Source organism: Candoia aspera, chromosome 3 (genome assembly GCF_035149785.1).
Source record: "Candoia aspera isolate rCanAsp1 chromosome 3, rCanAsp1.hap2, whole genome shotgun sequence".
Lineage (NCBI taxonomy): Eukaryota > Metazoa > Chordata > Lepidosauria > Squamata > Boidae > Candoia > Candoia aspera.
In genome coordinates this window covers 43,020,603-43,033,692 of record NC_086155.1, presented here as the reverse complement: position 1 = coordinate 43,033,692, position 13,090 = coordinate 43,020,603, and the positions used below count along the sequence as shown (strand labels likewise).

At 41.7% G+C, this 13,090-nt stretch overlaps 1 protein-coding gene across 1 annotated transcript in view; it reads left to right on the top strand.

The window, feature by feature from the left end:
* The first annotated feature begins 3,349 nt into the window (after positions 1-3,349).
* LOC134493159 (complement component receptor 1-like protein) overlaps positions 3,350-13,090 on the top strand; it is a 36,539-nt gene continuing 26,798 nt past the window's right edge. Inside the window, exons 1-2 of the mRNA XM_063297471.1 lie at positions 3,350-3,459; positions 12,046-12,234. Of these exons, the coding sequence (XP_063153541.1) occupies positions 3,375-3,459; positions 12,046-12,234 (274 nt within the window). The 5' untranslated portion in view covers positions 3,350-3,374. The remainder of the gene's footprint in view (positions 3,460-12,045; positions 12,235-13,090) is intronic.

Sequence of the window (13,090 nt, the reverse complement as noted above, 5' to 3'; positions counted from 1 at the left end):
GAAAAGGAAAAGAAAAGGAATCACTGTATCAACTGCTCAGTTATAAGGCAAAATACTAATAAGTAACAAAAGGCAGAACTACTCACTTCCATATTGGTTCAGTCTTTTCCAACAAAATATTATGTGTTCCACCAGGAAATTGTGAAGGGCAGAGTGCAGGGGCAGGATTGAAGCTTGAGAATAATAGAAACATTGTCGGGGAATGCCTGTTTATTTTGAATGAGTTTAAATCTCCATAACTAGATGAATTGCATCCAGGGGCACTGAAGAAGCTAACTGATGGTCTGGCTGAATCCTTACTATGTATTATATTTGAGAAATCCTGTGGAACTCATGAAGTGCCAGATGACTGAAGGAGGGCAATGTCCTTATGTCCAAAAAAGGAAGAAGGAAATTCCAGTTACCATTTCCAAGCCGTGCTGTAGTCTTAAAGGGACACTAAGACTGGCCACCGCATTTCAAAATCACCAATTTGTATTTTTTAAAAAATATATGTACCCGAAGAGAGGCTTTCTACAGTGAGGAGTGTTGTAGTTCCTGGCAAATCGGCCTGCCTCATTAGCATGTAAATGAGTTTGTCCCATGGTGCAACTCTCTGTGCTTCTTGAAGAAGCTGTTCATTGTCCCTCCCTCTTTCTTCCTCCTTCCACCATCCAAGGAAGCAGCACGCTTTTGCAGCTCCCTCCATCTTGGCCACATGCATGGGCCTAGGGAAGGATTCTGCCTCTATCTCCACACAGCCTTCAGCAGCAATTAGGGCTGAGGGTAAATTAAGTTTAGGGACGAAAGAAGAACAAGAAGTCATCTTTCCTGAATGAAAATGTAACTGGACCAAATAAAATGAGTAAGATATTCTTTTACTTACTTTTGAACCTACTTTGTCTATCATTCTTTATGCTTGGGAGGGCTAAGTGTGTAAGATCAATAACCTATATTTCTCTAATGTGCTCATTAAAACTATTTTAGATAATATTCTTTTTCTGTGTGCAGCTTCTCCGCTGTGTTAAGTTCTGCTCCATTCAGTGGTCCTAGCTTTCCACCAATGGCTTCAAGGAGAAGCTGTTTCTCTTGGTGCTTAACATTATTTTTGGGATTACTTTTTAAAATTCTTTTAGGTTTTGGATTTCATTTTCCTTCCAAAGGAAATTCCAAAGATTGAGAGTAAATAATTGTCTCCATGTTATTATTTCTGTACTGAATTTCAAGATATTAGCATTTTCCTACATGTTGAATTGGCTGTTTTGAACTTTCAGTTTTCTGCTTCTACTTTCCCTGGGGAACTGTCTGCATATCTCACTTTCACTTATGTAAACACATTTTGGAATTCTTTCATATCTTCAACTTTTGCTGGTTAAGCTCCCAGGGGGCGCCATAATCTACTGCTTGAGACACAGAGGATTTTTAACAAATTTTGCCTGACTTCCACCAAGATTTTAAATGGATTCTTTCTGATTCCTACCAAGTTTTTATGCAAGGCATTCAGGACATTGTGGAAAACATGAGGTCTAAAATGTATCATCTGGTTGGGGATGTTATGGATGAAACTGAGGAATTTAACATTGACAGAAATGTCTCTTCTAAAATCAGGACTTCTGTTCAAATGCTGGATGAGGATCAGATAGGCAAGTTGAAGAAATTAAAGGGAGAGATTATGTTGCAAGCCATCAGTGAAATTGATCTTCTGATGGAACGCCATGGTAAAGAAGGGGTTACTATGTATGGGAGGTCTCCTGAAGAGAAGTCCGGGTTTTTAAGTGGGGCATACGGGCTGTTCGATTTTTTTTTAAAAGAAAAAAGCTCTGTGTGCATTGTGGGGATATGTAAATACTCTGGTTTATTTTGAAGTGGGATAAGGGTTTAAGAGAGTGAGAAGAGACTGGAGAAGACCCTGGAGAAGATGCTGATGCTAGGGAGAGTGGAAGGCAAAAGGAAGAGGGGTCGACCAAGGGCAGGATGGATGGATGATATTCTAGAGGTGACAGACTCATCCCTGGGGGAGCTGGGGGTGGTGACGACCAACAGGAAGCTCTGGCGTGGGCTGGTCCATGAAGTCACGAAGAGTTGGAAGCGATTGAATGAATAAACAACAACAACAAGGGTTTAAGAATATTTATCTGGATTGCTTTTAGGGTTTGACTGATTTCATTTATCTTTAACGATTTAGATTAAGCTTATTAAGGTATAATAAAAAATAAATGTCTGGTTTTGGGTTTAATATGATTAAGATTGTTAAAATTGTTGTATTATCAAGTACAATGGCAGACAATTTATACGTTTTTTAGTTTGATCTTTATTATAGTAGACAGGAATGTATAGAATAGTAGTAGGAAGGAAATAATTAAATAAATGTTATCTTTGGGGGGAAAGTTGATTATGAGGTTTACATTTCTTTTTCTTTTTCTTTTAATACAAGGGGAGGGAGCAACTATATATAGTGATTTTTATAAAGTGCGCATGGAATGATTTATAGAAATAATGTGATTTTGGTTTAATATAGAGTAAGGGATTGATTATGAAAAATTGTTGTATATCCTTGCTGTTAAAAGTCAGAAGTCACCTCTTTTTGTAATTTTGAAAAAATTTTCTCTTGTGTTTCTACACTTTTTTAGTTTTTTCTTTTTTTTCTTTGTAGTTTTTTTTTCTGTATCTTTGCTTGAAATTTAATAAAATTCTTTAAAAAACAAAACAAAAAACAAAAATAGGGCTGTTGAATGCACAGAAGTTGAAATGTAGCCCTTGTTGGCAACTCCTTAAAGCACCTCAAACTCTTCTGGGATAGTGATGAATTACTTAGTTTCCATTCCTCACGGAAGCTAACAGAATAGCAAATAGTGCTATTTTAAACTACAGATACAAACAGTTTAAGGGTAGGGAATTTTAAGTAGTATTTTTTTACATTGATCAACTAGCAGTGGCTCACAAGAAGCAAACCAAAGGACTGAAACTGCAAACATTTTTCTTAGTAAATGAAGTTTCTCCAAAGCTTTATGGTTATTAAAAGTACACAAGGTAGGAACTTGGAAAACGCTTCCTATTGTTCCAGACCTTAAAAAATGCCACAAACCTGGTCTAAAAATACACAAAAAGCTGTAAGACTTGGAAGAAAACTATTTGAAACAACATCTTAATTTTCCATGACTGATCAGCAAACAGAAGACAAACTACAGAGGAAATGATCTCTCTGGTGTGCACTTCCTCTAATTTTTATCAGTGAAAGAAGGTTTGGCCAATTGACTAGGAGGGTGACTTTTCCTTCCGCCAAGGGTGCCCTACCTTAGTTTACTGGGTGCCACCTTTAGCACTGCCCTACCCTGAAGTTCATTCTTCCAGCTGCTCTTGTGGCGAGCTCAGGTGTTCTTTTTGCTTCTCAAACGATGCTTTTTCCTGCCTGCCAGAGTGGGCTTGCTCTGTGGGCTTGGCTGCTCCTGCCAGTGCTACTTTTGCTGCCTGAGGTTCAAGGTAAGTAGGAAGGAGCTTAAAAGCCTGCCAGAGCCTTCCTTTAAAAAACGGATTGGTGTGTGTATGGGGTGGGGGTTACCTTGCCCCTGGAAAGACACATTATCTGACAACCTAATTCAGTGTTGCTCACCCTTGGGAACTTCAAGGTGTGTGGACTTCTACTCCTGGAATTCCCCAGCCAGCTTGGCTGCATGGAGAATTCTGGAAGTTGAAGACCACACAGCTTGAAGTTCCCAAGGTTGAAAAACACTGGCCTAATTATTTTTGCATTTGGAGTAAATTGGGACTTCCTGGTCAATAAGGAAAAACCACTCTGTCTGTGGACAGGGGAACTGCCTGCTTTGATATTGCTCCCTTGAAGATGGAATTCCGACATTAACATCAGTTCCTGGTTTGTAAAAAATACTTCATGATTTTGGGAAGGATTTCCCTCTTTCTCTCTCTCTCCCCATCACCAGTACATTTGACTGTGCTTTTCTCTTGATTCTTATCTATTATTTTAAAACTAGAATAGCCTGAAAAGGACTCAGTATCTAAATCTTCTCCCAGTCTGAGTAAAGAAGGTGCATGGTTATCTAATCCTTCATATACCTATAATGACGGTATCAGCTTTGAATGTAATCCTGGCTATTCTGCACTGGGAAGCCTGTATATTAAATGTGGGGCTAACAGTTCGTGGGTTCCTGCCATCCCCAAATGTGTCAAAGGTAACTATCTTACAGTCTTGCAGAACAGTTGGGTGGATCTTTAATATGGAACATTCTGCCTGACTACTCTGAAATCATCATTTTCTGTTTCCCCCAGTTATTCCCTCTACCACTCAACCTTTTCCCACAAGTAGAGTTATGACGTCCACCACTGTCCATGCAGAAGATAAGAAAACTGTGACAACGGGTGAGTTAGAATGTCACAGAACCATTAATGAGGTTCAGGTGTTAAGAAGTGTTGACTAGGTTGTTGGAAATATTTCTATACTTACAGAGAAGTTCTCCATACAAAAGGGAGATTAGCTCCTAGTCTTTCCTCGCATAGAGAAGCTTCTTGCACCTACGCTCGGAACTTGCATTTCCTGGGCACTGGCACTGGCAACAGGGAATGCCTGTAGCTCATGCAGTCTGGCCCATGTACTCTTTCCATGCCTAAGATTTCATGTGAATCCCCCTGTTTAGATATCCTGGTAGCATTGTCACATGCTGACGTACGACAGTGATACAGCCAAAACTATATAAGTCCTGAGAAATAAGACAGGCAGACAGACACCATGCTTGGGGAAATAGTACAAGTAATTCTGTGGGGGAAGGGGGTAGGGGGCGTGAGAAACTTCCAGAAACAACCCACAGAAGACTGAGAATGCATGGAGCTCTCAAATGCTGTTGTTGCTGGAGGAAACAGAAAACTGGAGGTAGGGAAGGGATAGAGCAGTGTTTCTCAACCTTGGCAACTTGAAGACGTGTGGACTTCAACTCCCAGAATTCCCCAGACAGCCATGATTTGGCTGCAATGCTTAAGTAATTCTAGACCGCAATTACATGTGTAGGTCCCCAACGGTTGTTCTAAATAGCATATGGTGGGGCTAACGGCATATTCTAGCAGGAGTTTTCGGTTTAAAAACTCCCACCCTCCAAAAGGAGTTCAAAACACCAAAACAAAAAAAAAACCCAACCAAAGGCTAAATTATAGTCTATGACCCAAAAGACAAATGGAAAAGGAGTGTGTAGCCTCCAAACAATTGAAAAGAAGCCAACTACTGGAAAGCTAAAGCCTTGGCAAAATGACAGGATTCAGGTTGCTGTTCTTACAAGTAGGGATGACTCTTGTTTTCGGCTTGATATTAATTTTCTTTTTTGGCCTGCAGAGGGTGTTTATGATCCCCTATTGAGTACTATAAATAATATAGTTTGCACACTTGTACAAAACCTTTGCAGTGAAAAGTGCCTTGCTAAGTGTCATATGATATGTTATCTGTCATATGTGTTTAGACTTTATCTATTTTCTGAGAAGAAATATAAAAGCAATAGCTCCCTTAGCAGCTTATATTTGTAGCCTAATATGGGTATTCAGTAGATGGAAACATCTTTTTCTTCTGAGCTTTGAGCTCAGTTTCACCCATACTTAAGTTATCTGCAATCATTAAACAGAGATCCCCAGTTTCATGGCGGGCACTTGTACGCACACTTAAGTTCCAAACACTTTCGAACTAGCATGAAAATGTTTGTCTGGAATTAAGTAGTGCATTCTAGTTATTAATTAACATTTCCCTCTGTTATACTTAACAGGAACCTGGACAGAATATTGCCCTCTTTCAATCATGACACAAAGTTCAGATGACATTTTGTCTGGAAATATTTATGAACTGAGCAGTTCACTAAAACAACAACAATGCCTGTGAGTTCATATCTTCAGCCACTCATATACTGTACAGTAACAGACAGTGTAGACATAGATGTGACTGGTACAAAAGTACTGAGGCCTGGGCAAAACATACTGCAGACTGCATGCTGTGCTCAATACACTAAGGGATTTAATTGAGAAAACACAGGCGCTGCCCTTTACCACTTTTCACACAGCCACTCATGCCCTAGTCACCTCATGACTGGACCACTGCAGTGCGCACTACATGGGGCTGCCCTTGAAGGCCAGCTGGAAGCTACAGCTGGTTCAAAATGCAGTGGCACAGGCAGTAATGGCTGCTCCTCATTGTGCCCATGTATCATCTCTGCTTTGCAAGCAACATTGGTTACCAGTTGACTTTTGCCTATCTCCAAATGTTTCTGTCCATCTGGTATGATCTGGCAGAATGGGTGTGCTCTGGGTCCCTTCAGTTAAACGTGGTCAACTTGTGGGACTGAGGAAGCATGCCTTCTCCATCGCAGCCCCCACTCTCTGAAACAGCATGCCCCCTGGGTACATTTGGTTTCCCCTCTTCAAATGTATACTTTGCCAGTTGGCTTTTTCGTTACCAAAGTGAGGAGTTCCAAAATGACTGAAAGCCAAGTAACAAAACAGCAAAACACCTTTTTAACCCAATACAGAAACAGAGAATTAATTTGCCAGATAAGTAGTGGAACTGGTCCCAGGCAATGGTGAGACTGCATTGGTCTGGGATTTGGGAAGACAAAGAGGCAAAGAGAAAAGTCTTCTTCCACACTTCAGTAATGCTCATAGCTTAGCATAGCTTAACATAGCATAGTTGAAATGTAGCCGTTATGGGCAACTCCTTAAAGCACCTCAAACTCTTCTGGGATGGTGATGAATTAGTTAGTTTCTATTCATCATGGAAGCTAACAGAATAGCAAATAGTGCTATTTTAAACTACAAATACAAACAGTTTTAAGGGTAGGGAATTTAAGTAGTATTTTTTGTTGTTGTTGTTGATCAACTAGCAGTAGCTCACAAGAAGCAAACCAAAGGATTTGGAGTAAATTGGGACTTCCCGGTCAATAGGGAAAAACCACTCTGTCTGTGGACAGGGGAACTGCTTGCTTTGATATTGCTCCCTTGAGGATGGAATTCTGACATTAACATCAGTTCCTGGTTTGTACTTCAGCAAAGGATCGTTACCTTGTCGTGGTGCTGGAGCTTGAGCACCTCAATGATGCCATGAGCTAAACCGTGAAGGGCCACCCAAGACGGGAAGGTCATGACAGAGAGGTCAGACTAAATGCGATCCCTGGGGAAGGTAATGGCAACCCACCCCAGTATTCTTGCAGTGAAAACTAAATGGATCAGTACAACCAGAGATATGTTGGTATACCATCGGAAGATGAGACCCCCAGGTCGGAAGATGGTCAAAATACTACTGGGGAGGAACAGAGGATGAGCTCAACTAGCCCCAGACGTGATGACGCAGCTAGCTCAAAGCCGAAAGGACGGCTAGCGGCCGACGGTGCTGGTGGTGAACGGCGAATCCGATGTTCTAAGGATCAACACACCATTGGAACCTGGAATGTAAGATCTATGAGCCAGGGCAAATTGGATGTGGTTATTGGTGAGATGTCAAGATTAAAGATAGACATTCTGGGCGTCAGTGAACTGAAATGGACTGGAATGGGCCACTTCACATCAAATGACCACCAGATCTACTACTGTGGACAAGAGGACCACAGAAGAAATGGAATAGCCTTCATAATTAATAGTAAAGTGGCTAAAGCAGTGCTTGGATACAACCCAAAAAACGACAGAATGATCTCAATTCGAATTCAGGGCAAGCCATCTAACATCACAGTGATCCAAATATACGCCCCAACCACAAATGCTGAAGAAGCTGAAGTAGAGCAGTTCTATGAGGATCTGCAGCACCTACTGGACAACACGCCTAAAAGAGATGTTATTTTCATCACAGGAGACTGGAATGCTAAGGTGGGCAGTCAAATGACACCTCAAATTACAGGTAAGTATGGCCTGGGAGAACAAAACGAAGCAGGACACAGGCTGATAGAATTTTGCCAAGACAATTCACTCTGCATAACAAACACTCTCTTCCAACAACCTAAGAGACGGCTTTATACATGGACTTCACCAGATGGACAACACCGAAATCAGATTGATTACATCCTTTGCAGCCAAAGGTGGCGGACATCTGTACAGTCGGTAAAAACAAGGCCTGGAGCTGACTGTAGTTCAGATCACGAACTTCTTCTTGCACAATTTAGGATCAGACTAAAGAGATTAGGGAAGACCCACAGATCAGCTAGATATGAGCTCACTAATATTCCTAAGGAATATGCAGTGGAGGTGAAGAATCGATTGAAGGGACTGGACTTAGTAGATAGGGTCCCGGAAGAACTCTGGACAGAAGTTGGCAGCATTGTTCAGGAGGCGGCAACAAAATACATCCCAAAGAAAGAGAAAACCAAGAAGGCAAAATGGCTGTCTGATGAGACACTAGAAGTAGCCCAAGAAAGAAGGAAAGCAAAAGGCAACAGTGATAGGGGGAAATATGCCCAATTACATGCAAAATTCCAGAGGTTAGCCAGAAGAGATAAGGAATTATTTTTAAACAAGCAATGCATGGAAGTGGAAGATGACAATAGAATAGGAAGGACAAGAGACCTCTTCCAGAAAATTAGAAACATTGGAGGTAAATTCCAGGCCAAAATGGGTATGATCAAAAACAAAGATGGCAAGGACCTAACAGAAGAAGAAGAGATCAAGAAAAGGTGGCAAGAATATACAGAAGACCTGTATAGGAAGGATAACAATATCGGGGATAGCTTTGATGGTGTGGTCAGTGAGCTAGAGCCAGACATCCTGAAGAGTGAGGTTGAGTGGGCCTTAAGAAGCATTGCTAATAACAAGGCAACAGGAGACGACGGCATCCCAGCTGAACTGTTCAAAATCTTGCAAGATGATGCTGTCAAGGTAATGCATGCTATATGCCAGCAAATTTGGAAAACACAAGAATGGCCATCAGACTGGAAAAAATCAACTTATATCCCCATACCAAAAAAGGGAAACACTAAAGAATGTTCAAACTATCGAACAGTGGCACTCATTTCACATGCCAGTAAGGTAATGCTCAAGATCCTGCAAGGTAGACTTCAGCAGTTCATGGAGCGAGAATTGCCAGATGTACAAGCTGGGTTTAGAAAAGGCAGAGGAACTAGAGACCAAATTGCCAATATCCGCTGGATAATGGAAAAAGCCAGGGAGTTTCAGAAAAACATCTATTTCTGTTTTATTGACTATTCTAAAGCCTTTGACTGTGTGGACCATAACAAATTGTGGCACGTTCTTAGTGGTATGGGGATACCAAGTCATCTTGTATGCCTCCTGAAGAATCTGTATAACGATCAAGTAGCAACAGTAAGAACAGACCACGGAACAACAGACTGGTTTAAGATTGGGAAAGGAGTACGGCAGGGCTGTATACTCTCACCCTACCTATTCAACTTGTATGCAGAACACATCATGCGACAAGCTGGCCTTGAGGAATCCAAGGCTGGAGTTAAAATCTCTGGAAGAAACATTAACAATCTCAGATATGCAGATGATACCACTTTGATGGCTGAAAGCGAAGAGGAACTGAGGAGCCTTATGATGAAGGTGAAAGAAGAAAGTGCAAAAGCTGGTTTGCAGCTAAACCTCAAAAAAACCAAGATTATGGCAACCAGCTTGATTGATAACTGGCAAATAGAGGGAGAAAATGTAGAAGCAGTGAAAGACTTTGTATTCCTAGGTGCAAAGATTACTGCAGATGCTGACTGCACTCAGGAAATCAGAAGACGCTTAATCCTTGGAAGAAGAGCAATGACAAATCTCAATAAAATAGTTAAGAGCAGAGACATCACACTGACAACAAAGGCCCGCATAGTTAAAGCAATGGTGTTCCCTGTAGTAACATATGGCTGCGAGAGCTGGACCATAAGGAAGGCTGAGCGAAGGAAGATCGATGCTTTTGAACTGTGGTGTTGGAGGAAAATTCTGAGAGTGCCTTGGACTGCAAGAAGATCCAACCAGTCCATCCTCCAGGAAATAAAGCCAGACTGCTCACTTGAGGGAATGATATTAAAGGCCAAACTGAAATACTTTGGCCACATAATGAGAAGACAGGACACCCTGGAGAAGATGCTGATGCTAGGGAGAGTGGAAGGCAAAAGGAAGAGGGGCCGACCAAGGGCAAGATGGATGGATGATATTCTAGAGGTGACGGACTCGTCCCTGGGGGAGCTGGGGGTGTTGACGACCGACAGGAAGCTCTGGCGTGGGCTGGTCCATGAAGTCACGAAGAGTCGGAAGCGACTAAACGAATAAACAACAACAACCTGGTTTGTAAAAAATACATCGTGATTTTGGGCAAGTTTTCCCTTCTTCTCTCTTCCTCTCTCTCTCCCATCACCAGCACCCTTGATTGTGCTTTTCTCTTGATTCTTATCTATTATTTTAAAACTAGAGTAGCCTGAAAAGGACTCAGTATCTTAATTTTCTCTCAGTCTGTGTAAAGAAGCTGTGTGGTTATTCCCAATTCCAATGCTGTCCACTGAGAGGGAGGTCTTTTCTCCAGATCGCTGCAGGTGTGAATGTGTTAAAAGCACATCTGATCCTAAGCTTATCTCAGGCCTATCCTGAGAAATTTCAGACGGCCCTTCTCCAGAAACCAGAAAAGGAGGCAAAGTGAAGGAAGGAGGAAAAGAATTAACTGTCATTCTGGAAAAAGTGGGTGCGACTGTCTGAATTTTCAGTCTGGTGAAGTGCTGTCCAAAAGACTCAAACAGAGAAAAGTTTCCAGATTTCCTGGGAGGAGCTCATGTTGCCACTCTGTCTTTGGGGCTCCAGAAGAATTGTTCTTGAGTTTCTTTTTCATTTGCAGCCACACAAGCAAGCTGGAAATTGTTTTTCATTGTATAGACAGCTTTTCTCCAAAAAAACTAGAGATTTGTGGAGTGGGAGAATACAAACACCAAGAAATTACAGCCTAAGGAGAAAGCAAACAGCAACCTATTCTGTCACTCTGTTTCAGAAGCCTAGAATGTGCCCTCTGACCATAAATGCCAAGCCCAGGGTGGGAGGCAGTGAAAAAGCATTTTGACTTGTGAGCTGCTTTAGGTGACAATATTGGCTGAAAAATGGGATCTCATGCACATAATTAAGCTTGAGAAAATGACAGGGGCATCTCAGACCAATGATGCCATTCTTACTGAGAAAAGATTGCCAGATCTTGGAGGTTTATTGTTCCAGCTGGCTGGTATGGTCTGGTACAGCTCAGACCCATGATGAAGGAAGAGCTATGCCTTTGGGTTATATTGGATGATTGACACAATGGGTGTCCGTGGTTGTGGGGGGGGGGACGACAAGGGAGGGGCAAGTGACACTTTATATGTTAATACACTGTCAGGTACATGATCTCATCATGACTTGTACCAGATGTGTATGGTGTCCACTGTGCTGAAAGATGTAGGATTGTTTTCTCAGATGTAAATACTTCATAACTTATCTTAATGTAAGCTTTGTGATTCTTGTAATGCTAAACTTTTGCTTTTAATGCTAAACTAAATTCTCTATAATCAATACCAAAGAATATGATTATAGAAAGCAGCCCTACCACTGCAGTAAATCAACCAATGTTGAAACCTTCCTTCAGCCTCCTGGGTCAGTTAGTGGGTAGAAGTGCATCCTGTTGTACTTGATAAACATAAAGGGCCTCCGATGGGGAATCTTCATATATGGCCCCCTTTTCTTTAGTCACCCATTCAAATGCTGCTTACTTGCATGAGATTCATGTAACACTGGGGAGATTTTCCTAACAGATACCCCAGAATGCGCAATCTTGGCGCATCAGATTTTATAGCTCTTTAAGGCAACCTGAAATTCTGCCTCTTACAGTGCAATGCATGAGAATTCCCAATACCTTTAGATAAACAATATCTTGGCGTTCACTGTTGGCTTTGCTGGGAATTGTCCCGGTACAATACAAATGGAAAAACAAAGAAGGTTCTTGCAGCTGGCCTTAGGTCACCAAATATAACTACAATAATTTGTAAGAAAGAAGCATAAGAAAATAGTTTGTGGCTTTATAAATCGTTCTACAGTTTCATTATAGATCTCTCCTTACCACTCCTGCTTGAAAACTTTCTTATCATGCTCCAGGTAACTGTACCTCTCCAGAACCACCCCCCTATTCGTCACTAAAGGGAGACACTCTGAAAGAAAGCTATCCAGTTGGGACTGTCCTGACATACAATTGCATCACAGGTTATGAATATATACCTGGAATCAATCCTTCAATTAAATGTCTGAGCACTTCAAAATGGTCTGAAGTTTCAGTATTTTGTCAGGGTGAGTATCTTCATGATAGTTCTATTTTTGAAAAAATACCATCTGTATCACATGTATTTACTTTTCTTAAATCTCACCCTTCATCTGGTCTGCCAAAACATCATTATGAAATCCAATAAAAATACAAAAACAAGCAACTTTAGTAGTTTATATATCCTACCTGAGAACCTTACCATTCTAACATATAAGCTGAGTTATTAATCAAATTAACTAAGGAAAACCAATATTTTAAATCCATTCTGAAAATTACTTTGTGTGGGCAGCAGTCTAACCTTCAGAGAATGGATAATTTGTGGTCAGAGTTCAACCTTCTAAAAAGCTCTATCACATGTTCTGGATTCCGGTCTTCATTTGCTGATGGTCCAACTAAAACCAGTTTCTAAATTACTGTGTTGTAGCTTTGAGAAGGCGGGTAAGTCAAACAGTTTCTGGCCTTAAAAGGAGGCAGCACCTTACTTCCTTGGTGTCTTTGCCAGGAGCAGGGCCGCAACTAGGGTCTGTGTCACCTGGGGCAAACAGGGATTCCACACCCATTTTGGCACCCTCCCAGTGTTCATTTTGGCCCCCCCGCAGCATGGCGCCTGGGGCACATGCCCTGCTTGCCCCCCCCCCCCCTGAGTTGCGGCCCTGGCCAGGAGCTCCCCTTGAAAGCAGAGCCATTGTAAGCAGGGACATTGGAAGAGGCACCCAGGTGATTGGCACTGAGAGTGGAAGGCATCTCCTGTCTGGGCAGAATCCTTCCCTGAAAGTCGGGGTACTTGGGCATCTAATCCTCAGTGGTAGTTTAGGGGTAGCAAGGTTAATATGAAATTGCTATGACTGCAAGAAAAAATTGGGCAGCCCGTGGAAGGCCAGC